At 32.9% G+C, this 27818-nt stretch overlaps 1 protein-coding gene across 7 annotated transcripts in view; it reads right to left on the reverse strand.

Moving 5' to 3' along the window:
• DGKB (diacylglycerol kinase beta) overlaps nucleotides 1-27818 on the reverse strand; it is a 623008-nt gene that overhangs the window by 446479 nt on the left and 148711 nt on the right. For 3 of the 7 annotated variants that reach the window (XM_057731674.1, XM_057731673.1, XM_057731679.1), the window contains one exon: nucleotides 4115-4147. The exons of 2 other annotated variants lie outside the window; for them this stretch is intronic. In XM_057731674.1, the coding sequence (XP_057587657.1) occupies nucleotides 4115-4147 (33 nt within the window). Of the gene's footprint in view, nucleotides 1-4114; nucleotides 4151-27818 lie in introns of all 7 variants that reach the window. 2 more of the 7 variants (XM_057731676.1, XM_057731675.1) reach the window with 1 other exon arrangement.

A 27818-nucleotide genomic window follows, 5' to 3' on the forward strand; every position in this document is an offset into this window, starting at 1 on the left:
AAATATAAAATACAGTTATTGATATTTCAGCATTTTCAAATATCAACCATTTGTGTTTGCTATGCAGACATTTAAAATATAGAATTCAATGTCTTGTGATCCTTAGACTTTACGAGTAGCACAACAGATCTTAACTGGGGAATATATTGTATTAGAATTCCAAAAGAATAATCATCATAATAAACAGAGAAGAAAAGCTGAAAAGACCATTCACAGAAAACAGAAAGATGAAATAAATGAAATAAAAAGACGCCACTTTAAATATGTGCTCTAAAAAAAAGTCTTTTTCTATATCATGCTGATTCTCAGAGGTAGTGTATTTGTAAGTTGCTGAAAACTGCTTTCACAAAAGGGATGTTTACCACAATACTTAAGCCTGCTGTTATCGATCACTCACAAATGACAAGCAGCAAGTGATGATTACATCAAGTACAGGGTTTTCTTCTTTTTGTCCAATCTCAGCATGAGAGACAGGCAGCAGCAAAGCACCTCGATTGGTACAAAGCCACAAAGGGGAGGAGGGGGGTGCTTGGTTGCCAACAGCATCCTTTACTGGCATCCTGGAACTTGCTTTCTCTGTTACTGCACCACTTGCCCAAATGGAGACTTAGCCCATTCGGCCACTGGATGTAGACCCCCAAAATTTCCAAGAAACTCTAGAAATTTAACCCGAGGAACTCATGGATAATCACAATATAAAAGATCTTCCTGAAGCAGGAGTGTTACCATGTTCAACTGGGCTTATACAAGTTACAAACTCCAAGAAATCAATTTAATGACAGCTACAAAGCTGCACCTTTAATTATAGTAACCTTATTATGGGATTTGAACATTTTCCTGATGAGAAACATTAATTCATTTCAAAAATGGCAAAGGCCCTAAACCTACTAGAAATCCTTAGAAGTTGCAGCAAAACACGGCTAAGTAGCAAAGCAGTCTTAATTTTTAGAAATTTTGTGGACAGCTTTAAACATAACTATAATAAAGGATATAAAGATTTCAATTTCTTTTTAATCACTTCAATAAGTACTTACTCAAAAACAGAAACAAAATTTACTTTGGGCAGAGGCAAAAACATGGGCTTGGAGGCTGAATTCTAGCTTGTCTCTGTAAAGACTTGGACAAGTTATTTACTATCTCTAAGCCATCATTTAATTAATCGATAAAATGGGAGGGTTCATGTGATGACAAATTGAGAGAACATACATGAAGGTCTCACATAAATTACGCACTAAGTAAATGGTAGTAATTTTTAACATAAAAAAATTGCTATATTTTATTATTAAGTTTAACAGGTACACTGCTTAGACTGTAGTAAAGATAGGTTGTTGTGAAGAAGTACTTCATTTACTTTATAGTATTGTGTTTGTTCACTATGTCACCATAACTTGGGATAATTGTTGTGATAATGAGTCTTTCGTAGGAGGACAGAAGATAAACTAGACAGAGTCCATCCTACTCCTAACGTACTTGCAGGTGCTACTCACCAACTCAGCCTGAAAGTATAATTTATAACTTGATCCACAGCCCTGATTTTCATACATCACACAGGACGTGCATATTCTCTCCTAGGATAATTTCATACTGAGTGTGAACTACTTACAAGATTTCTGTTCAAGAAATCCTGACTGGAAGAAATGAAATTTAGGAATGGGAAGGTCCATGTCCAAATCATTTGTTTGGGCTGTTTACTAGCATATGGTTGGGCCACTATAACATTATGTGTGAGCGTATGGACCTCAACCTTACTCACTCTCCATTCCCTTTGTAAACCGTAATAATTGATGGCCACGATAAGGCAAAGGTTAAAAGCCAAGAGGCAGTTCCCTTGCATATTCATACGCAACATCTCTTTCTGCCAGTTGAGTTAAATGCTTAACCTAGTGATTTCCATGTAGTCCCCAATTTGTTTATGCAAGTTTTAAGTAGAATTTATCTTATCATTAGTACTGTGTAATTTAATTAGCACTCAAACCATTGAGTTGGGAGTGTAAAATAAGTTGTTTCCATGAAAAATTACTTGCATCCTTTGGAAAGGCACAATAAAACAAGATGTGCGTGCGTGCATGTGTGCGTGTGTGTGTGTGTGTAGGAAGAGCAGTCAAGTTGGGCTGGACACAATGACTGTAAGAGATTTGAGAAGTAATAATAAAAATTTTATAATAATAAATAATAAATAATAAAAAGTTTTTCACACTCAAATTGCTTCAAAGATGGATGTGAGTTTTTCTTATAGTTTAAAGCAGTTGAAAGTAATTGAAAGCAATTGCTTTCATTAATAAACAAATATCTTTTCACAAAATAAGGAATGCCTTTGTTATACTTTAAAACAATTGATAATTGAAACTTATCATGGGTGATAAGGCTGTGATATATGCAAGAAAGGGTATATGCTGTTTCCAAATAATAGATGTGTCCACATAGAAAAGCTCTTGATCTTATGTGAAAAGTTTAGCCAATAAATACACATTTACATATTTTAAGTAAAATGTTTAAGTAAAACTTACATATATTTATATTTTTCTATAAGTTTCCCCACATACACTTTAACCACATTTTCAATTAACCAACAAGCAATTGTTCTTAATGGTGGAATATAAGGCTTCTTGCGTGTGTGTGTGTGTGTGTGTGTGTGTGTATTCACACACTCACCCATGTATATATCTATACAGGGGCTTAAAGAAATTTTTGGAACAATATAGTTGAAAAAACCTTATATAATGATATGGACATGATGGAAGTTTAAGTTAATATAAATATATATGTAGCTTGCCAAAAAACACAAAAAACAAAAAGCAGTATAGGAAGACTTCTAACAACTTTATAGCAGAAAAAAATTTTTTGACAAATAAAATAAGGATGTTTTGAAAACAGAAATTTTGGTGTATTTATTCAATCCATAATGATACAAATTATATAACTAAATATGGGAGACCTTTTGATATTAACAAGTCTGAAGAGAAAACTTTAAATCGCTCAGTTAATCATTTGATGAGCTATGATGGGGCAAAAATAAACTCAAGGATCTTAAAATATAAAGTTAATTCTCTGACACTTAAATAATTAGCCTAAATAATAAACTTTCCTAATACATTTGTCACCTGAGTGTGTAATTTAACATCTACTTTATAATAATTATGATAATAATGGTATCAACTGACTTAAGGAATATCAAAACAGTTTAATATCTCTCAGAGTAGAAACGTTATATTTAAAACGTATCTCCTAGTATTTTTGTAAGTATCTATGGTTACAAAATGAAATTTTAAAAAATTTTAATGAGGCAACCTATGCTGATTAGAACACATTTTGGGGGGAAGGAAGATAGGTTATTACATTTTTGTGCAACTATGTTATCCTCTAAATAAATCATACTCATCTAGTATTCAGATATTATGAGTAATATTTTCTAAGCAAGCAGATTCAAATGATAATTTTAAGCGAAACAATACCATCTGAACATATCCTTTAGAGATAATAGCAATTGAGTGGGATATTGTCACAGAACAATGTGGAGGCTTTGCTTCATTAATTCAAAGGTAATGTTAACACTATGAAAATAAATGTTGTGGCAATGCTTACATTTATTTTCAAAATCAAAGTCATTTATTTTGTGACTATATTTTATTCCAATAACTTTCTATGCAATGTTCATATGCTAAGTGATTAATGTACACGTACTCTTTTAAAAGTAATGAGTACTTCAAAGTGAGCAAGAGTTTCTCAGTTTACTATCATTGAAAGCTACATTTTAATGGCTTAGCGGAGTGAACTGTTTGGGTTTTCTGCAAGGTTTAAATGTGACAAATAGGAATAATGCTATTCTTATACACTGGCCAAAACTCTGCAAAGTAACCTTTATTTTTTCCTGCATACTTGTGCCATATAACTTCTTGTTTCCCTAATGCTTGTCACAAATGTAGATTGTAAAGGCTTCAAGTCTATCCCATAATGAAAATACAAAGATCCCAATACCAAATATCAAAATATGAAAAAAATAAAACATACAAATTAACATTAGTATGTCACTGATATAGTCCAAAATGTTCTTTATAATAATACAAGATGTATAAATGACCTATAATTGCAAGTGTGAAAACCTTTGCTTACGCACCTCAGGGACTGAAACTCCTGAAGTGGGCAGAGTCTGCTGAAAAAGAGAAGTTCATATTAAAGCCGAAAAAAGAAGTCAAACTGAAAACAAGTACCAATGGAGGTTCTTATATCACTACACACCTGTGAAATAAATGAATACATTACAAATACATTTCCTTGTCATAATTTTTCTGCTTACTTTCATTAATAAACAAAAATATTTTCATGAAATAAGGAACACTCTAATGCAGAGGGGTTAGGCTGTAGAATTACTTATTCAAAATACAATTTCATATACTTAAAGTAGACTAATCTTTGGCCAACTTCACAGACATCTCTACAATAATACTGATGTATCACATTCATATTCTGTAATGACAATTCATCTTCAAGTTCTGTTATCCTTCATAAACCATCCTTACTATTTTTTTAAGTTGGCTGTTTACCCAGCCCACTTTTTCAATTTCCAGTCCAACTCTCAATCCTTTCTACAAATACTCAGTGTCTTTTTGATGTAGACATAGCTTATGGTGTTGATTTTATTTTGTGATATTCTAGAAATAAAAAAATATATATTCCACTAATAGCAGTAAAAAATAAAAATATAATTAAAGTAGCAAAAGTTTACTTGAGAGTAATTATTAAATGATTAGGTTAAAAACACTAAAACCAGTCTTCCTTACAGTATGTCTTCAATTACCTACAACCCTTCCTTTTCTAAGTCACACTGGGAAAGTTTTTTTTGGCAAGAAACAGAGAAAAGGTTAACAAATTCCAAAAGCCTGTGTCCTGTGGAACTTTATAACCTAACACACAAATTTGGAATAATAGGTGATATATCACACTCAAAATACTACATAAAGATTTTTCTTGGTTGGGGGGAGTAGGAAAGGTGGATGGGAAGCTAGGTCTTAGACATTGTGTGTCTCTAGAAAGAAGAGAGCAGTCAGTATATTTGAGCTTCTTCTCCTGGACCAAGCTATGTGAGGGGGACTCGGAAAATGAGAACAGAAGAGCTGAGAGCACACGTATTAGTTTACTCCCTTACCCAGTAGAACTCAGGAAGGGAGCACAACCCAAAAGAATACATAGCTCCATGTGAGGCTTCATGGCTGCTTGTACAGAGGTGGACTAGAAGGATCCCATGCACCCAAAAGTGGAACAGAAGGAGAAGTAGTCTAGGGCAGTCCCAGAGAAAATTAAAGTGTCTAGGAATGCAACTCTATTTAGAATATATTTCCATAATATAAGTAAAAAATACTGAACCAATAAATGTTTAGTCAAAAAAGTCATGAAGTCTGGGAGGATGAACTCAGGTCAACTATCCCATTAACAGGAGACGCCTACGGAGGCCCCTGCTGTTGTTTCTCAGATGGACTGATAACAGGTTTGGTAGAACTTTCATTGAAAGCTTCTCATATCAGTAATATTTTTGACTTCTGAGTCCAGGTCAGTCTATATAACACCTGGGGCAATGGGTGATAGGGATAATGTTTGTGTTAGCTTCAATCTAAGCCAGCTCAAAGCATTCTGTCAGCCTTCTATCTTTCTTTCTTATTTCTTGGTTTAAGCTTAAACCTAAAGAAATATTTAAAGACATGAATATAGCCTTATCATAATATACAAACATCTGATCTCCTCAAGTCTAGATTAACTGCCTTATCCTATCCTATGCCATTGACCTGAGAAAATCCCAGGGACTCTCAAGCAATCAATCTAAGATGCCCATCAAGCAGCCTCTAGGGCATGAGTCTCAGAAGCCTTCTACCTTGGGAAGTTCATTGTGCATATATCTATACACAGCAAGGCAATGGAAAGCCAAGTGAAAAGACTATAGTTAGTAAATGTTTCAGAGTAACAACCAAGTGCAATGCAAGAACTTCAAATAACTCCTGTCCACCCCACCACTACCACCAAAAAAGTAAAATAAAATAAAATAAAATAAAATAAAATAAAATAAAATAAAATCTATAAAGGACATTTCAGAAATAATTATGGGCATATGAATATAGACAGAATAATTACTGATATTATGGAATAGTTAACATTTTCAGGTGTGATAATAGTATTGTAAATGCATAGAAAATTGTTATTATCTTAGAACATGCCTGCTGAATTATTTAGAGATGTGGTGTCATACAACCTGCAACTTACTTTCAAAAGATCTAACTTAATAAATTATATTATTATTTGTGTACTGTAAAAATGTGTATATATATATATACACATATATGTCATCATATATATAAGTATATATATATATAAAAAGAATGATTGAAAAATAACAATTACTTCATACACTGTATTGTGTTTGAGAATTTTTGTAATGGAATTTGGGAGAAAAACTGATCTCTTTTTCTATCTTTTCACTACATCCTCTAATTCCTAAAAGAGTGCAAAAATGTTTCTACAATGAAATAATATACATATGTTTATACATATATAGAGAGAGAGTTCACCAAAAAGTTTGTTTCGGTTTCTCTGTAAAATCTTATAAAGAAATATAGGTAAGCATCTAGGTTGCTGGGAGAAAGAAGCAGAGAGAGACAGAGAGGGACCATTTGAAAATAAACAATAAAAGAGGGTTATTTAAAAAATAATCTTTCAGATGAGGCAGAAGCTCATACAATCAGGTATTAGCCTTTTCCAAATCTGTTTATTTTGAGGGAATATCTAATGATGGAAAAAGAGTTCTGAGCCTGTAGTCACAGGGGTTTCAAATGCAAAAACCTAAAGGGGCCAAGAAGGTAATGCAAATGGGCCCAATGCCACAAAAGGCAAAGACTGTGCCAAGTTGGATAATAAAAATCCCATTTTAAGGCATCCCCCACAAAACACTATTGGATGAAACTGAAGCCTGGCTGCCACTTTCATAGAGAATCTGTAATTTACAGATATTCATGTTTGTAGGCTTCGTCTTTCTTAGAGTAGTGGGGATGTGAGTTATCTACAGAGAGCGAGTGAAGTTGACAAAGAGGTAGCAAGATGAAGAAAGTATGGAAATAATAGAGATTTTGTCACTACTCCTCTAAGAATGGGAAAGCAGCTGATGAGTAACAGGAACAAGTGAAATTAAGAGCTCAGCTGGAACTAGAAGTAATAAATATGTAAGAGAGAAAGCCACCAGCTCTGAGAATTTCTCCAGCAATGCTCAGCCACCTGAGAGCAACACTAGAAATTCATTCCAAGAACAAGGGTGATGAAAACAACATATATATAAGCTCCCTTTCAATCAAGATATGTAGGCAAAGAGTATACATTAAATTAACATGCTCATCAGTAGCCTAACCCTGAGTTACAATAAGAAAACCATGGCATCTGGGCAAAAGAAAAAGAAGCAAATCCAGAAATTACATACTTCTTTTTTACTCTTCCGTATATAATTTTTAAATATCAAGGATGAGCAGAGTAAATGTTTCAGTTTGTTGAAAATTATCATGGGTGTATAATTCTAAATGTAATGTATTTGCAATCAGAATCAATACAGGAACTATATATTTTTTATTTAATCAAATGTGAGGTGTGACTACAGAAGAATGTGATTGATTTTATTTAATCAGTATCATTTTAATATTAAGTAGAATACACAGCACAGATAATTAGTTTAAAAGATGCATTTGCCTTCAGGGCACTTATTAAGTTTAACTTAATATCAAGAATTTTTAAAAATCCTATTATTCTTAAGTATTGAGATATCTCTTGTCTTCATATTTCCTAACATGTAATCATTTTAAATTGACAATTTAATTCAAATTGTCATAGGACAAAGAAAAAAATCTTTGATGGAGAGATTATTAGAGATTTGACTTAGGTTAAATTATAATAAGAGTATAGAAGTCACATTAAAAGGATCATCAGTTATTTCAAGAAAAATTAACAGAATTATAACTTATACCCATATAACAATGTTTATATTTATAAAAAATTACTTTTGTGTTTATGGTTTCATTTAATCCTCTCAGTAAAACAAGGAATCCCATTTTCCAGATTGGAAAAATGAGCATCAGAAAGTTTACATGACTAGCCAAGAAAATAAAGTTAGTGACAGAATCCAAATCTATTGTTTCCCTGTGCAGGCTTCATTTATTAAAACAAGAGCAGGTTCAACAAGAACTTTTTAAATTTAAAAAAGTTTCTTTTTACAGCCATGTCTCTATTTTTTAAGTGATCGGGAAATAAAATCAGTTTAAATGTTGATGAACACTGCCAAATATTTAGAAACTACAATGTATCCCTGTTCTGACAGGCTTAGATATCAGTATGGATTAGTTTAATACAATGACTTCCAATGCCATGATAAACGTAAAGTGGCCAAATAAAACTATTTTAAATAGCTTGTTTTCCTTATATATAACTGGATATCCCCCCAAAAAGTGAGAGACAGAAAAGCAGGTTTGGGAAAACAACAACTGTATTCCTAAAATGGTGCACTGCCACAGCCTAGGAAGGGAAGCTAGCTGTTCCTTCCTCACACATGATAATAAAACGCATCGAGGACATCTCTAGGCATAGAAACTAAATACATATTTGGTTTCCATGAATTTCATTTTTACATTGAAGCTTCATAATTTCTTTAACCTTTTATGATTTCGCACATCCTTAAGTGTGTACACTCACACATCTGAACACAATACAAATTTTAAAAGGAAATAGATCACCAATGATTTTTATACTACTATTGTATTTATTAACATCTTTAATCAAAGGTTATTTCAATGTATGGCAAGTGTGTCAGTTAATTAGAAGAAACATAAATCGTTTTTCTTTTCCACTGGCCCTTGACATATCTAATTAATATGTGTGGGAGAGGGTTGGATTGGGAGTTTGGGACTAGCGGATGCAAACTATTATATGTAGAACAGATGAACCACAAGATCCTATTGTATAGCACTGGTAACTACATTCAATATCCTGTAATAAACAATAATGGAAAAGCATATGAGAAAGAATATATATGTTGAACATATATACTCATAATATATAATGAATATATACAACTGAATATATATATATATAACTGAATATATACATATATAACTGAATCACCTTGCTGTATACCAGAAACTAAAACAACATTGTAAATCAATTATACCTCAATAAAAAATGTTTTTAGAAAGTACACGTTGTAATCTTATCCAACATCCTTTGCTTAACACCACTTCTCAGTGGAGCCAAATTTTGAAGCTTGCGCCAACATAAATTTAAAAATAAAAAATATTTTTAACTGTGATGACTTTACTACTCTTACATTTGCTCACAAAAATGTTCTGTTCTTACTCTTGTTATGTGATTGTTTACGCGTATTTGCAGTTTCATTCAGGAGATACTGTAGAGACGGGTGTGTGAGGCTCCCTCCTGAACAGTTCCCTCAATATTCACGTCTGCGTCCAGAAGGAAAGCACACTGAACCGTCAGGGAAAGTACACCTGGTACAATGGACATTTGGAGACTTAAGTGGTACCAGGTATTTTCAATAAAAATATTAAAAATGTGTTTAATAGTGATATCAAAATCATTTCAAACATAGATTTCTACTTACAAAAGCAATCAGCAAGAATAACATTATCTTGCCCACTTGATTAGCTAGCGAAATAAAGCTAACATTAGAAATGTTATCCTTCTTGGTTAAGTCTCATAAAATTATCAAAGCCAATATGGTTAAGGAAGTGTTCTTCAATTTCTTTCTGGCTGCGATCCACAATAAATATTTGTATATTTACACACGTGTAAAATAATTTCACAAAGATCACTTACGCTGTGTGCCCAACTGTCTGATCTATTATTCCCTTCTCTTTTCATTTCTATTTCCCCTCTACTTTACCTCATTATTTTTCTTCCCATGCCTTTTTTGAAGGTCTATATCCCCTAAATTTATTTCATACCTCACCAATTTTGCAGGGAGTGCAGCAGCACAAACATAAAAGACAGGTTTAGAACATGGGATTTGGGGTAAAGCTGGTATTGCTCTGACACTTGCATGTTGTGTGACTTTAGGTAAATTACTTAATCTCTCTAAGCTTTCTACTTTCTTCAAATGTAAAGGGTGTATCATAATTATGTCCACCTTTAGAATGAAAATGATGTCTGGCAAATAAGTTCTCAATAAATGGTAACTGTTTTATTAACTTTAGAACACAAATATTTCCACTGCCTGCTTAGGGCTCAGCAAGAAAGGACTGACTGCACTTTCTTCATCTGAACGTATTTCTGTTGCTAATAAGGAGACGAGACCCAACAGATTTATCTTTTAGTGAAAACATCTATGTGAGGGCTATTAGAAGAGAGAAAAAGAAGGAAAGGAGATGGTAGGGAGAAGAGATTAAAGCCAGAAAGCAGTGAACAAAAAGGAAAGGGTGAGAGAAGAGGCTTAGAAGAGAAGAGGATTGGAAGAAGACAGTCTTCTCAATCTTAGAGACTCTCTTCCAAAATCTAAGCAAAGGAAATGATGAAATTGAGTAAAGGAAGATGGGAGCCGATATTTAGATCATGGTTTTACTTTTTTGTTTGAAGTATTACAAAATTCTTAAAAATCAGATTCAAACATCTCCAAAATGCATTTCAAAATAAAACATGCATGTCTTATTGATTATTTTTTCAGATTATTCTTTGGAACTCTTATTTAAAAATAGATAATTAATAGTGACCTATTATTGGGTATGTATGCATGTACATAATTATGTTTGTGAATTTGGGGGACAGGAGTCTGAATGTACTTGGTGGTTTGAAATAAAAAATCACCCTAATAGAATAGATTAATACCTACTGAATTTACATTCATAAAATGAATCAGTAATACTTCCTGCTATGCCTCTTTTTTCTCTCAAAAAACATACGAACCTGTTCTAGAAATGTACCATTGTATTGTTAGTGTAATGCTGCTTTCTAAAATACAGAAAATCACTGAAGGTAATGAAAGATTATTGATAATAATATTTAGAATTAAAGCATTAGGCTGCTAAGTTTTCCTTCCCATCAATCTTGGAAAAGACCTTGAATTAAAAAACTAATAAGTTATAATAAAATTTGTTCTCATCATTTGCCCCTCCAAATATCCACTGATCTCACACCAAAGCATTTTCTAACCAGGTTAAAGTCCAATTCTGTACTCACATTAGGCTTAGATTCAATTGAGTTAAAATTTTACACTGACTGCCAGTCAACCTTATCATGAACTTTCATTATGTGCATGTAATTAATTGGGTCCAACGAACAATATCAGTACTGAGTTATAGACTCTTTTCCCCCGACCATATAATTAGAATATAATTACCCACAGGATATCAGAATGATGCAAAACCTTTCCTCTAAATGCGCCCTCATTAGGAAACAAGTCTCAATGTACATTTATTCAATCAGTGTGAATTAATTAAAATGTTACTGAAATAAAAGAGGGCAGCGATAAAGAGTATCTGATATCTATTAAGAGACTATCACTTGAGATCTGCATGCACAGTTTACATTTAAACCCATTTAGCTCAAGTAGGAACTTTGCCATGTAATATTACATACATCCAATATGCTAGGGAGTCTGAGTAAATGAGTCAATGTGTGAGCCATTGTCTCTGAAAAGAGCATAACACACAATGCATACAAACATCTTAAAGAATCTGGGTAAAATCCAGAGGCCCCATTATTTCCTGGTGAATCCACAAATGTGTTATCATCACATGGAATGTATTTGGTGGACAAAGTCATTTTCACCTAAAGGATTCAGGTAATTAGTTGTTCATCTCATACCTTTTTATTACAAGTCTGACCTATTTATTCTGATCAAGCTTAGGAGATAATGGTTGGAAAAGCCTAGACTTAATCAAAGCACTAACTACTTTTTTTTTTTATTGAGAAAATAGCCTCAGTTTCTCAGGCTAGATCAAGTGATTTCAATAGCATATTTTCTTTAAGCAGAAGATTCCTATGCACCTAAGAACATATTTTTTAACAGCATGCATAATATCATACCACACATTCCAATTACATAAAACCTGGAAAAAATAGTAAAGGCATAAGGAAGCCATAGGACATATGATACATGTCCCACAAGAAGCTGCTGATTCACATAAAATCATTCTTCCTAAAAGCTATTTATCTTGGTTTCTTTAAACCTGGCATATGGTCATATGCAATAAAATTTTACTGAATAAATTAATAAATAACTATCATACAAAGGAACACTCAGCATTATTCAAGAGCAATATCATAAACAGTAGCAAAAATTTTTAAAGCTGTGGAGCATCTCTGTATAGTCAGATATATAGAGACTTTCAAACCTTCGATGTTATTGTACAAGTCTTCAGATATTTTTAGCTTTAGAAGTAGGCTTTATAAAACTTTGTTCTGATAATCAAATTTTGGTATTCATACTTATAAATAAATATGCAGTGGAAATTTATAATGGAAATTCTGAATGATAAATTAAGCCATCTATAAACTGCTCTTTTTCATATATGCTTTAGAAGCAAACTCCAAGCAATCTGTCAATTATTGCTAATTATTGCTTATGTTTTTAATAAATTTCAACTCCATAAAATTGTATATTCTTAAACATTCTGAATGCATATTATATTTACAAAATGGTATAATGTTTCACTCAGATATTAGATTGGTCTTGGGAGAGACCAAAAACTGAAAGAAACAATGGACTTACTCTTGCTAAGCTAGAAGGGAGATTACTGCACAGTTTTGCTTTATTTTGAACATAAAAAGTTTTTTTAGAACTTCAGTAACAAAGACATGCAACTAGAGCTGCTTGCTGAAAATGCTGTGATTTGAGCAACATTAACTAAAATACCACATTTACTAACGGTAATCACCACAAAGAGAACAAAAAAAATTTCTGATATAACATGAACAGTTTGAAAATTGTATCTTGTAGTAAACAATTTTCACTTTCTGAAGATTAAGAGAATATTTACAGTATTTCACATGGAATTCTATATTACTTAAGCTTTATTTTTAAAAATCTGATTTTAAATATAATTTAATATCCAGAGGAAAACGTCTTAATTCTCTCCAGAATTTTGAACTGTTCGTTTAAACTCTCTACCTGTTATACCACTTTATTTAAAATATTAGGCATTTTATAGTACCATCTATTGGATACTTTATATAACTACAACAAAATAACAATCACAAGCTTTTCAAAATTTACTAATAATTATAAAATACTTCAAATGCCACTCCAGAAACTAAACACAATGCTAATTTGACATTCATTAATATTATCTCATCATCACACACTTTAAACTCAATTTTATGAGCTTATAACAATAAAATTCAATTATCATGGTTAGCAATGATTTGAAAAAATAAGCCTCCCTGTTGCATATTCATTTTGATTTGTATTCAATATTTATATCACTGTTTGATGTATTTTCTTCTTGACTCAGGAAAAAGGGATGACTGTTGGGAGTAAAAGAGCTGACTGAATGTTATTCATTAACTCAGTAAATATTTGTTGAGCACCTACTACATGTCAAATTGAATTAGGTGCTAGAGATAAAGAGATACACCATTTTAGTGTGAGTGACAGGAATGACAGTGGTGCTATTCCATGAGCACAGGGAAACAGTTTAACAAGAAACAGGCTCAGTACAGTTCCTGGTATGTTGGCTTTGAGGCCTCTGTGGGACCCCCAAGAGGAAATTTACAACATGATGCTGAGTATTTGGATCTAGAGGGTATAAGAGAGAACAAGCTTACATAGATATGTTCAAAAATGGTAGTTGTAGTCATGAAATTGGATGAGGTAATCTATAGAGTATACTGACATGAGAATATAATTAAAAATGGAAATCTACACATATTTAATAATAGAAAGAGGACTAGGAATTTAGCATTATGGATAGTGTGGCCAGAGAGGTAGAAGAAAAGCTAGTAGAAATGTCTTAGATGAGAGTGACGGAATATGAGAACAGAGCACCTCAAATACTGCCAAATGCTGCAGGGGATCCAAAAAAGATCATTCTTGGAAAGGGTGTCTACTAGTAGTCCAAAGGAGATCCTTAGTTACGTGGCCAGGACATCTATCCTCAACTGCTCTGAGTGTCGACTGCTCAGAACTCCCAGCTGTCCCATTTTCTGCAGCATTATCTTTTGCTCACTGGAGCAGGATCTCCAGGGAGCACCTCCTATCCTGCAGGAGGTCACAGCTAATAAATGACTGATACGGGTTATAAAATATCAGCCCCTTGTTTTAAGTTAAGAAAAATTCTATGGTATGATTTTGTCCCAGAGCCCCCAAGGCTTAGGTCAAGACCTAAACTCTCTCTGTGACCACTTCTTTGCTCAAAGCTTCCCTCTTTCCTCCTCCTTTAAACATTTTTTTAAATAAAGAAACATTTTTCTCTTTATATATCACACACAACTAAATCCCTGGTTCCTGTTCTACTCCTTGGGAATCCAACTAAAGAGTGCCATTAGATTTAGGAGAGATGGCCAGAGTAGTTTTAGACTCATTTTACAGTCAGAAATTAGAACAACGTGTGTTGAAGAAGAAGGAAGAAATCTGACACAGTAAGTATATCTTTATACCTGCATATACTTGTGGCTATGTTAAGAGTCAGGCAAAGACCACATCCACACACAAATATGGAAAATAACATGGCACAGGAGAAAGAGCAGCTCTTCCTCTGGTGTGGGTTCCTTGACAAACAAGCAACTAAGGGTATAAACAGAGAAGTTCAAGTGCTGGACTCAAATTACAGTGCTGTCAAGTGCTACCTAACATAAGGATGATGTTTTGAGTCTTTTTCAGTTGGAAGCTCGCAAATCTATATAATATTAGATTGTGACAAATGCCATAAAGGGAGAAAGATGGGGAGTTCTAGGAGAGAGAGGGGCAGAAAATGCTCGAATGAAAGAAACTAGAGGAATAAATAGGCCTTGGATGACTCAAGGACGCTGGAGAATTGGTATCCAAATGAAATAATTTGAGAATATTAGTGGCTGGGGTGAAATAGGAGTAATGTTATAGGGAATAGAACACTAGGTGATGAGCTGTATTCCTCCAGAATTTGGGTTTCCTTGCGCAAATGAGAAGGAATTGGTGAATGCCCCAATGAGTATCAGGAACAGAATTTAACATAAAGATTTTATCATCTAGACTGCATAGCAAGGATTGGGCATGGAGGTCTCCCACAGAACTAAATGATCCTTATTCCATATAAAGGGAAAGCATAGGCTGAACTAAGGAATGAACACTGGATTGAGTCAAAAATCATTGCACTATGCATGAAATTGATGTATGGACAAAAAATATATATATAAATCAATTCTGGCTCAGGTTTCAAGTGAAAGTTGAGAACAGACAAGTTATATTTAATAGTAAAACAGAGGAAAGCATGTATATAAATACTTCATGAACACCACCATTTCATTTGGAATCATTAAAACCACAAAAGGTTAACCACCAAAGGTTACCTTAGCAAGATATTGGGCTGGCCAAGAAGTTCGTTCAGGTTTTTCCATGTGCTGTTACAGAAAAACCAGAATGAACTTTTTGGCCAACCCTAGAATTTATTCTTAAATGTCTAGTGGTGAAGGGACTCATTTTTACTGAACTCAAAATTTAAAACTTAGAAGGTGGGAATGATATAAAGCATTTATTTCTACTGAAATGAAACCAGATCTGGATATTTGCCCTGCACTAACTCCAATCTTCCTTTGTGGGGTACAAGCAGAAATACCAACACAAAGGTATATTTGGGAGCTTTTATGACATTTGGAGCCATTTGGTCTCACCAATATTTAATGAGAATGGCCAATTTTGTACATCCTTGCTAACAGTGAGTATTATCATTTTAAAAATATTTGCCAAAATGGACAGAAAAAGTTTATTTCACTTTTCAGTTTGATAGTCTTGAATATTTACAAGCTTTAAGTTTTAGAACTATGTTTTAGTTATATGCACTAATTTTACAAAATTGGGCTTTTTTAAAATGCTTGTTTATCTTGATTTGTAAATTTTGGTTTTTACCATTTTCTAAAGAAATTTTTGATTGGCCAAGGCTGTCAACCTTTTATTTTTCTCTTTTTAGGAAAAAGATAAAAAAGGCCTTCTAAAGGCAAAAATTAAATCTTAAATCCATGTTTGATTTATTTTGGGATAAGTATAAAGTAGAATTTATCTTAATCTAGTTTCCCATATGGTTATACAGTAATCTCAACACCTCTAATCTCCACTAGCCCCTACCAGATTTGATATGTGACCTTAATCATATACCACACCGTTACATATAGTTCAATATGTTTTAGACTTTCTACCAGTTCTTTATATCTTCTAGAGCCACTATTACATCATTTTGATCACTGAAGCTTTAGTAAAAATATTCTTAAGATTTGTTAAAACGGGGCTTTCCTTATTACTCTTCTTTCTCAGAATTCATGTTTATGCACATTTATTCTTCCAGGCAAACTTTGCAATCATTTTGTCAAACAAAAAATATTACATGGAAATTGCATTATGTAGACGAGTGAATCTGAAGAAATGTAAGTTCTTTTTAGTTCAACTTGATTTTCTTCAGTATACTTACACTTAAGAGAATACTTTAGTTTTAATTCTTTGGTTAGGGGTAGCAAGGTCTCTTTCCACTTTGTCATTCTCCTTTGCACTGTAGGAGATTTTCTTAACCTTCTCCTCCAAATTACTGATTCAGTTGTTCTCAATGATGATTTTTCCCTATGAATATACCTACACATTTTAGTTTCTGCTAACACACTACTTTTTTCTCTATATATTTTCTTAACCTTTTAAATACCCTTCTCAAATCAGTATATTGTAAAAGAGATGTTTCCTTTAGTATTCCTGGTTGTGTAAATTTATTAACATTTTCTTCTGCTTGCTACAATAAATCCTCATGTATGACATCCATCTAACTTTTAACCGCCATGCTTGTTTCTTTGTTTTCTTATTGCAGAATTATTACTATTTTATTTTGGCAATAGATAGACTTATTTACACTAAAATGCACTTTGGCCATAAGCCATCAGTCTGCATTGACAGTTGTTATAAAAAAGCAAACCAAAGAAACAAACATACTACACCAATTACAGTAATATTGTTGAAGTGTAGTCCCGTACCAATACAATTTCACATGGAAGAAATTAATCTCAGGTCTTAGTAATAACAGTAACAAGAGAAACTGTTTCCTCTAAGTGAATGGTTTGTTTTTAAGTTGTGAATACTGTCAAGCCAATATTTCCCTCCTTTTCCGAAGGCTACTAAGACATTCAGGGACAAATTTGCAAACTACCTCTGTCAATTTTGGGGGATATGAATTTCTAAGACTAACTTAATTTTGGCAAAAACTTATAATGTTGTATATTGCTGCTTACTGTATATTCATATAAGCTGCCTTGAATATTTTTGGTAATAAGTTGTAGAGTAACAATTCACTAATAGATAGTCTTACATTCTCCCTTTTGAATCAGACACATACATGATATTCTTTATTTTGTTTGAGTCTATCTTATAGATTTTAGATTTTGAATTTTTTAATCCTTCTTTAGATAATGCTTAATTTTGTCTACATGTTTTAGATTTCTATCAGATTTTCGGTTAACAGAACTTCCAGTATATGTCATATTAGCCTTTTGTGTTTAACTTTCTATAAATCATGACAAAAACCAAGAAAGTACATGTTTGTTTCCTTAAAAAATTATTATAACTTGCTATGGATACAGCAATATTTTAGGCACAAAATATCACAGAAACTTGTAGGAATATTTTTGCAGCCCTATTAAAAAATAAACTAAAACTTCTATTTAGAGTCCTAAAAATAGAATCCTACCATATTCATTAGGGAAAAAGTATAATTAACTGTGATATATGAACTTTTTCTTCTATATTAGACTCTTCTTATGGGTATACATATTCTATATAATATGGCCTAGGCTAGCATAAAGATGGTTCTTCAGAAACCAATAAAACCAATATAACTAAGACAATGTAACAAATAAATAGTTCATCTCACAAGTGCAGATGATGAAATCATCACTTAGTGATGCTGGGTCCTTTTCAGATTCTTTTACTACGGCCTTTTAAAGTACATGTACATAGACTATGCCTGACCAAAATGAATCTACACATATTTTACAAACATTATATATAGCTCTCCAGTGCTTGATATAGCCTTCATTGGATTTTGAAGCAGAAAACCACTGACAAAAAAAAACATAGGAACATTCAGAATTCAATTTTACATACTTAAAAAAATAAAAAAAGCAGCTATCCTTAATGAATAATATCATGAAATTGAGTCTGAGTTAGATTTTCAAAATATGGGGGAAAAATGAGATTCCTTCTTGCCTATCATTACTATGATGACAATTATGAATTGATCTATAATGAATATTAATTAAATGAATATTAAGTAATGACATTGATGAAACATTTATTGAGCACTGACAATGTGCTTTGTCCCACTCTTTAGACAAAAAAGAAAATTGCATAGGCGCAAACCCATGTGCCTTACAAAAAGAACTTTCAAGAAAATAGATGACTTTAGTAACTGTGCTTAAGGTTAAAGAGGTAAATGGAAAAGAAGGGTGAAGCAGCTGAAATGATGTTAAATAAAACCTGAAGCTCAGTGCGGCAAGTTACATCCTTAGCCAACTGTTCACACCTCTACACCAGGCTCTCTAAACTTCTGGGAGCTCTCTAACTAGTTCATGAAATAAGGTTAATGAGAATTCAGTATCCAACTTTCAGAATCACGGGAAATTCATGTATCTCCCTCCCTCTTTTAATTAGCTGATGTTTGGTACTGAAATTGTCGTTATTAACTGTTGCTGGTTAGGAGTAAGTGAAAGATAGGACAGGAAGAGCCCATAATCCTTGGACTGTGAGAAAGAACCACATGCTATACTTCCATTCCCTAACAGGCCTCTGACATTACTGAGGGGTAAACACATGTTCGAAAGAAAGATTTCACATACTCTATGCTATTTAAGACTTACCACATCTACAATGCATAATTTAGTAGAATTCTTATAATAGTGGAAGAGCAAGCAAGATCGGAAGAAGAGGAAAAGTTAATAGAGACATATGGTTCTCTGAAGGTGTTATACCTAGAGATACATAGACTGCTGCTTCAGCAACACCACCACTTGGCCACGTTTGCAGAGTCACAGTGAAGAAGAGAGAGAGGTAGAATTGGAACCATCTGAATCAAATCTAAAGACTATGTTTAAAATTCATATTTTCTCAATAGTTTTGTTTTTCTTTCTCTGAGCTAACAAGTTTTATTACTTATCTCTCTGTCATTCTTAAAGGTTAGTTTAAGGTAATATAGGATATTATAAGAGAAAGCATTCCAGGAAGAACGCACCACAATTGGTCCAAAAAAAGCACAGTGCTGAACATATTCTTTGTTTTATATCACTTCCTGCCAGCGAATACTATATTAACTGTATATTCTGAAAATACTACATCTATTTAACAATAAGATAAAATAAGCCCACCAAATTAGTTTTTTAAATGTTTAAATAATTGTTTATTGTAAAAGTAATTTTTGGCTTTAGGATGCATTTCAATCACTGCATTTGGAAATGTGTTTATAGTACAGAAAGAACAAAACAACTGTGAAATCTGATTCATTTGCAGAATAAAATAAGTACATTTTGGGGAAAAAATGATACTTTTCAGTATAGATCAGAGAGTAACTTGGGAGAGGCCACTCTTCATATAAGGATGTTCACTAAGGTGTTATTTATAAGATCAAAATAAGGAATTGCAAACCTGCTAAATATAAACACTTTTTCAACTGAATTATAATACCTTCAATTAATGAGATATTATGCAACCATTAATAGTGATGTTACACAGTATATAGGAATACATAAACACTTAATGATATCAGTTTAAATGTAAAAATAGGATGTCACATGATATATCAAGTTTAATTACAAAAATACCAAAATATATATTTAAAAATCGAGGTAAATTTTAATAGTGATTCTATTTATATATTAATAATGGTGCCTATATAACTATTTTAGAGATTTTAAAATATTTTTCTCTTCATTTTATATTGTTTTTATAGATTTTATTTAATAAATGCATAGGTCTCTTATGATATAGGGTTAAAATTCACTTTCTGATTCAACATAATACTTACAATAACAGTAATATTAAATAATATCGACTGAGAACTTACTATACTTAGGAATAGTTCTAAGAAATGTACATGAATTAATTCATTTAATTCCATTTTCCAAATGGAATGCATAAGTACAAAATGTTAGTAACTTGCTTCATGTCATAAAACTAGTGAAAAAGCCAGGATTCAAAAACAGACAGTATACTGCTAACAGTAATTGGGTTGAACCAATTCACTCTCACACTTGCAATGTATGAACAATCTGATTGCTTCATGTCCTTTCCAAACTTAGGATTTTTAATTACCTTAATCATCCTAATGGGTGTGTAGTATTATCTCTTGAGATTTAAATATGTGCTTTCCTGATGAGAAAAGACGGTGAGCATATATTCATATGTTTATAGGTGATTTGTATATATATATTTTATTCAAATGTCTCTTTAGATATTTTGCCCTTTTGGATTAGATTGTGTGTTGTTTATCATTGATTTACATAAATTATCTTTATATTCTGGACACAAATCATTTGTCACCAGGCTGTAACCACTTGAAATAATAACTTGTCTACAAATCCAGAGTTTATATTAGAAACTTAAGTTTCTGGGCTTCTATCCTTTCTAGCTATCAGTACCCCATGCTTACTTTTGCTTTCTTACTCTTCAATGATCTTCCGTACTTCATTTCTAAAACTTTTCGTTGGGCTTTCTGGAAACTTTGCTCAAAATAAACAAATTATCCTCCTCCTTTCTAAGTCACTGCCACTTCCACTATAACACTTCTGCGGTTGCTCATTCTCTCAAACATTACTTGTATTTTTTTGTTTGTTTTTTGTGTTTGTTTTGTTTTGTTTTTTCTATGGAATATCTTGGCTTTGCATCAAAATCATCATTCTTCCAGCCCCAAAGTAGAAACTCATCATTTGAGATTCATGGAATCTAATAGTTCTCCCCTCTACTCTTATTCATTACTATGATACAGCAACCTTTCCACCAAGACGCTGTAATTATCCCAGGTGGTTTTATGAATAAGATACAATAGACCATCCTCAGAGTTCCTTGACCTTCTAACATCTAGTGAACCTCCTCTGCACCAGCTGAGCTACCCAGATCCATGGCTGCATAATGGATTTTACCATCCTCTGGAACTAATCTATTCTGAAATCAAATCAAACCCTAATATTCTGCTCTGTGCTCTTTTCTATTTCCCTCACTTTCTTCCTCTTTGGTGTTTTCTGATTATTTGCCTCACAACCCAGTAATTATATTCTCATATCTCCTTTGCTCCCTGCTTTAAATTTAGTATAATTCACACTACTAGCAGAATTCTTTCTAAAACACAAATATGACCATATAGTCTCTTATTTATACTGGATAAAGCCCAAATCCCTCACAAGAAAGGCCAGGCTTTCCACCAGCTCAGACCTTTCTTTTGCCTGTCTCTCCATACCTCACCTTTACTCATAAGCCTTAATAAACATTTTTCCGTTTCAAGATCTCACTCTGTACTCTCTTATTTCTGAGACTATGCATATAAACCTCACTTTGCTGGCCAAATCCTTGTTTTATTCAAGATTCAGCTCATGCATCATATCTTCAAGAAAGTTTTCATTTACTCTTTGAATTACCCTCAGGATGGATGAAGATTCTCTTCACTAAAGTCTCACTAAGTTAGTATTTGTCACACACCATAATATGTAATCTGCTTGCCTGTCTTGCCCAACAGACTTGAAATTACAGTAAAAAAGAGAACTGTTCTTATCTGAATTTTTAGCTCCAGTGACTTTAATAAAAGCCCAAGGAAAGACGAAAGAAGGAAAGAGAAGAAAAAAGTGGAAGGAATCTGGCACTGCAGATATTGTAAATAAAAGCAATGTGCATTGATTATCAGTGATGATCCTAAAAATATTTTAAAGGTGTAGTCATAACAGTTATATGAAGAGTAGATACATAACAGTTATATGAACTTGGATAATATAAGCCCAAGTTCAAGTAATCAACATTATATAATCCCAATATTTTATCAACTTTACTAATATATGTTGATATAGAAAATTACTAATTAACTCCTTATTTAGAGAATAGACCCTTGCTTTTAATTATAATGTAAAATAATTATTTTATAAAAAGAAAACTAAATCACAAAACTAAATATAATAGAAATGATTTTTAATGATGATGTGCTTTTGCTGTTCAAATATAAAGTTCAAGGAGCTACTTCCTCATGAGACATCTCAAGTATTCCTTTGTTGACAGTGGCAGAATTAATTGAATAAAAGCCTAACCCAAATTGAAGAATCACTATAAAAATATGTGCAATCATAGATACCTAGTCTGATCATTAAAATATGTAAAATTTATAATGAATGGAAGACTACACTATAGCTCTAGAGAAGTTGATCAAATCTACAGCTTCCACTATAAAATTATTCTGAGAATCAGAGGGACTCTAGCCTATTCCATTGATTTCTGGGACCTAAAAAGATTATGCACTATCAAAAATAATTTTAAAAGTACTAAATGAGGCCATTAGAGTGAAGAAAAAATTATGAAAAGGACAGCAATAGACTTATAGATTAGCACACAGAAATAAATAACATACTTCCCAGCATCATGATCAAATGTCAGTATAAATTTAACTCTACTCTTCTTAAGGATAGAAGATAAAACAGGATAGTAATGAGACTCATAGGGTCCAAAAGATAACAAACCATGATTAAACAGAGCAGAAAGGGACTTCTGTATGGTAAGGAAGGCATCTCAAAAAAACACCTTTTTTGTTACAATGGGGCAGTTTCATATGACTTTTTTAAAAAGCCTTTCAGTGCAGGTTGATGACAATGGTGAGTTCAAATTTAACTAAAGCAAATATATGAGGGACTAACACAACATGGACCAAGTCTGTTTTGGGTTAGGGATAAAACTTAGAACATAAAAGAGTGGGCAAATTACATGTCATGGGTTATATGAAATTATTACAATTTTTTGCATTGACATTTGACTGGGATTGGACAGCAGAGACTTCTGAGTGTGATTCAGAACAAGAATCACGAATGCATTTTTGATGGAGTCCATTAAAGGTAGAACATCCGTTTTGACGATCAATTAATAAGGGTTAATGGCCTTTTCTAGAAATTAAGTTGCTGTTCAAGAGTACTGACTAAATGGATTAGATTCACTTTCCAGTTATTTTGAGGTAGGGTGAGGGAAGACCTTCAAGAAATCTATGCAATATCTTTGTCAACAGAAATTATCTTCAATATGGCAGTAAACAATCATTTTTTGCTGGAAGGTTCTCAAAGAAAGCATTATAAGTACCTAAATACAGTCACAAAGAATTTTGATAAATTTTAAGCAATGAAGCTTTTTGTGATAGTAATCTCAAAATATACTAAAAACCAACTTCAACTCCAGAAATTCATGATTATATTTGATGTATGTAATCACAGATTACATTTCTATTTTAATTTCAGAGTAGTCAGTTTTAATCCACTTTTATGGCAATAAGCACTCTCAAGACAAATTATCTGTGGAAACCTACTTTAGTGCACGCCTATAAAAGCATGTCATCACTGTAAAGAAGATGCTGACCTTGCTAATGTTCATTACAGGTGAGCACGTATCTCTTGAATCATTAACTTAAAGTTAATGTGTTGGGGAGTGATTGAGGGCTGAGAAGAGAGGTATAGAAATTTTAAAAAATAAATAAAAAATAATACCTGAAAAGATGTTCTAAAAAATAAGACTGCTGCTGTGGACCTTGACCTTGAAGTATGTCATTAAAATGCTTCAACCAGAAAAAAGAGATCTGTAATGAGTTTATATTGCTTATTGAATAACCAATTCCTGACCACAGGGTCAAAGGCAAGGGATAAAAAAACTTCAACAAAATCTTATGTCTTAAATTCACTTCATATTCTCTAGAATGAGTTAGAAATCATATTGATGACCACTTTGCAATAACTGAGTTTGAAACTCACCTGCTGTTCTCAGAGAACACGATCATGAGAGACTGAGGCTTATATTTTTAAGAAGAAAATTGTTATTAAAGACTAAAAAACAAAATAAGGTCCCATTATTTTTGAAGGCTAACAATTTTCTTTCATTGAAATTTTAAAAATTTATAGCAGGAGGTACAGTGTGAAATCATTCCTGGGATGTTAATGAGAGTTCACAAATTGAAAAGCCTCAGAGTCCATTAGCTGAAGCATATTAAGCAATTTTGTGTGCAGAACAACTTTATTAATTTGTTTAAAGTTTTAGTGTTTAAACAGTTAACGGGTTTAAGAGTCAATATACTTATTTTATGATCAGAAAGTAAACTTTAATTTCTACTTAGCAAGGCTACAAGGCAAAGTGATTTAGGTTAATTTATAGACAAGTACAAAACCACAAAGGTTTCAGAGAGCAGGTGTACTTAGAGAATTACAAGTAGTTCAAATCCTTGATTTCTAGTGTGTAAGGTGGAGTGTTAAGGATTAGGCGGGTTGATCCAGTTAAAGAGACTTGTTTACCATGCTAGAGGGTTGGGAATTGCAATAGGAATCACTCAAAATGTTTTAGATATTTTAAATATTTAAGTAGGAAAATATTTTATTGTATTTTTGAAAGTGGATCCAGGGAGCAGTGCGGAGAATGCAAGGAAAAGACACAATTCAGTGATAATACTGCTAGTACTAGGAGAATTCTGGAGAACAATTTGTGAGTGACATATGAGACAGTCACAGTTGGGTTGAAGAATCGAGAAAGAAGTGAGAGCATCAGAACAGGCTGCCTAATGATTAATTTGACATTCAATATGAGGCACCAATGGTAATTCTAAGATTTCTGGCTTGGGAAATTCGGGGAATGAAGGTTCGAGATAAGGCAAATAGGAGAAGGCCTATTTTGGGTTTTGGAGAAAAGGTAGAAACGACAAGCTCAGTGTACAAGATCTGGAATGATCATTCTTGGGTTCCAATCCTGCATTGCCACTTCATAGGCATGTGACACGGGAAATCTACTTAATCTCTCTATTTCTCAGTTTCCTCATAGATAAAACAGAGTAGTTACAATATTTACCTTATGGCGTCACTGTGATGAATAAATTAATCCATACAAATCATTACCAAAAACTGCAACCCTTTCATAATCTCAACTGTCACCTCATTCTTGTAACTTGACACCAATAAGCTTGATTCCAAAAATTTTTGACTCCATTGTAATCTACAATGTATTTTCCTAACACGCCTTACTGTACTTCACTTTTCATGTCTGTACTCCCTTGTTTCCCAGCTTAAATTCCATGGCCAGTCCCTACAATCACTCCCTTGCTCACACTCCCAGCTCCTTTTCTCCTCTCTCCTTTCATCACATTGGGCAAAACATGGTTTCTCTGAGTCTGGTCCATGCCTCCTCTATTCCTGCAGCTAGAATGTAACTGGAGAAATATGACTGAACAATGACCAGAGAAATATACCCATCCAAGCTTACTGATCTTGTTCTAAATTCACAGTTATTAACAAGAAGAGACTGCTCATTATTTCCTGGCAATCATATGGTATTTCCTTGATCCACACACTCTCCCAGGTGACTCGTGTGTAACTTCTTCCTGATCCTCAAAACTTTCATACCATCTTTGCTCTCAGCAATGACCCAGCTTCCTACTTTTCTGAGAAAATCTAAGTGTCATATTTTTTTCCATTGTTACCCCCTCAACACACCAGTTAGACTGATTTTTCTTTTAAAAATATAAGTCAGATCATTCTCTCTTCTGGTCAAAATCCTCTAAGGGTTTCCAACTTCTTTCACAATGAAAGCTAAAGAACTTAAAATCGCCTAAATTGTCCTACACATATGAACATCTTAAGACATATTTGACCTTCTCTACTATTATTCCCCCTGCAGAATGAGACCCAGACCCTAATGTCTTTGATGCCCTTCAGATATGTTAGGCTTTCTCTTTGCTTGTCCTTCTTTGTTGACTCTGTCCACAAAGTTCTGTCCCCAGACAGCCACAGGAGTGATTCCCTCACATTCCTCAACTCTTTACTCAACTATTTCCTTGGTGAATTCCTAACTACTTCTTTTGTAATTGCAGTCCTAGTATATCTTCTCTTCTTTTCCTACTTTAATTTTGTTCTTTAAGCTTGAAATACCACCAGTAATTTAATATAATCAGGTACTAAATAATTATTGCCCACTGGAATGAAAACTCTATGAAGGCAAAGATTTGATTTGGGTTTTTGCTGTTTTTCTTTCTACTGTTAATACTATTGGGCACATACTAGACACTCAATAAATACTTTTTGAATGGATTAGCATAGTAGCTGGTATAGTGTATGTGCTCAATAAATAGGAGTTACTGTTATTACTTATAATAATAATAATATCAGGCATGTAAACAACATGGAACCTTCAGGTTGCAGCACTTGAGATTCAGAAGAGGAGGATGAAATTAATATAAATTAACACGGTAATGAACTAAATGAATAAACAAGATCCTGCTGGGAAAAAGGTTAAGAGCAGAAAGCTGTGGCATGTGAGGGCAGGGCATATGGGTGAACCAACACGGGGCAGGTGGAAATCTTGAAAGTCAGGAAAGATATTAAAGGGAAGTGTCCAGAGAAAGAGAATAAGAATCAGGAGAGGGTGATATAATGGGAGTTAAAGAAAGGTAGACACTCACAAAGGATGAGGTGGTTAATGGTGCCTAATACTTCAGAGTAGATAGTACCAAGGAAACGATAACATAGCAAATGTTGAGCTACAAATCATGATAAAAGCTGTAGGAAGATTTAATGAGTGAAAATAAATCTTCAGAATCAAAAGTGTCTATAAAAGCACTGAAAGAGTTTGCAAGATTGTTGGAGACAAGACTATTCATTTAACCCATGTTTTTACCTTTGATTCTCTCAAAGAAAGAAAGGATGGAATAATAAAAGGGTCTATCTCATGTTTGAACTTATAAGAACAGAGGTTGATATAAGTAGGCCAAAGAAGTGGTCCCTAGTTCATTGAGTTGAGTAGGATTTTATACCCAGATAGTTGGATACTAGAATGACATAATAGATTTCTTCTTATAGTTAAAATCTGAGATCAAGGATGCATCTAAACCAGTAAAATTACTACACTTTTTTAAAAAGAATGCAGATATATAAAAATTCTACAAGTTCTTTCTCTTTAAGAAAATACTACAAAAGAATAAACATAATACCAAAATTCATCTAAAACAAAGTATTTTAATATGGCTCTCATTACTTTTAATTAATCTTATTTACTACAGGATGTCTAATCTTACATGAGGAAAGGAAATTTAGAATTAGTTACTGCTGTCCTCAGCAATATGGAGGTATTTTCTTCTGCTTTATATTTGCAGTTTAAGAAAATAGTTTTTAATTCTTTTAAATAAAGGCATTTAAATACAACCAGTATTTTACAGATAATTACAAAATGAATCATAAGTGGGTGCAAATTGAGTAATTTGATTAATTTCTAAGTTGACCTTTAGAAAAGTATTTGTCTAACATTTCTTAGTTGTTGTATTTTTATTATATCAAACTGAAGTTCCAGCTAGTTAATTTCCATGTTGTTTTAAAAAAATGAGAACTGCAATATAGATATAAAATAGTTGGTTTTGTAAAATAACTGT

Source organism: Hippopotamus amphibius, chromosome 4 (assembly GCF_030028045.1).
Source record: "Hippopotamus amphibius kiboko isolate mHipAmp2 chromosome 4, mHipAmp2.hap2, whole genome shotgun sequence".
NCBI classification, from domain to species: domain Eukaryota; kingdom Metazoa; phylum Chordata; class Mammalia; order Artiodactyla; family Hippopotamidae; genus Hippopotamus; species Hippopotamus amphibius.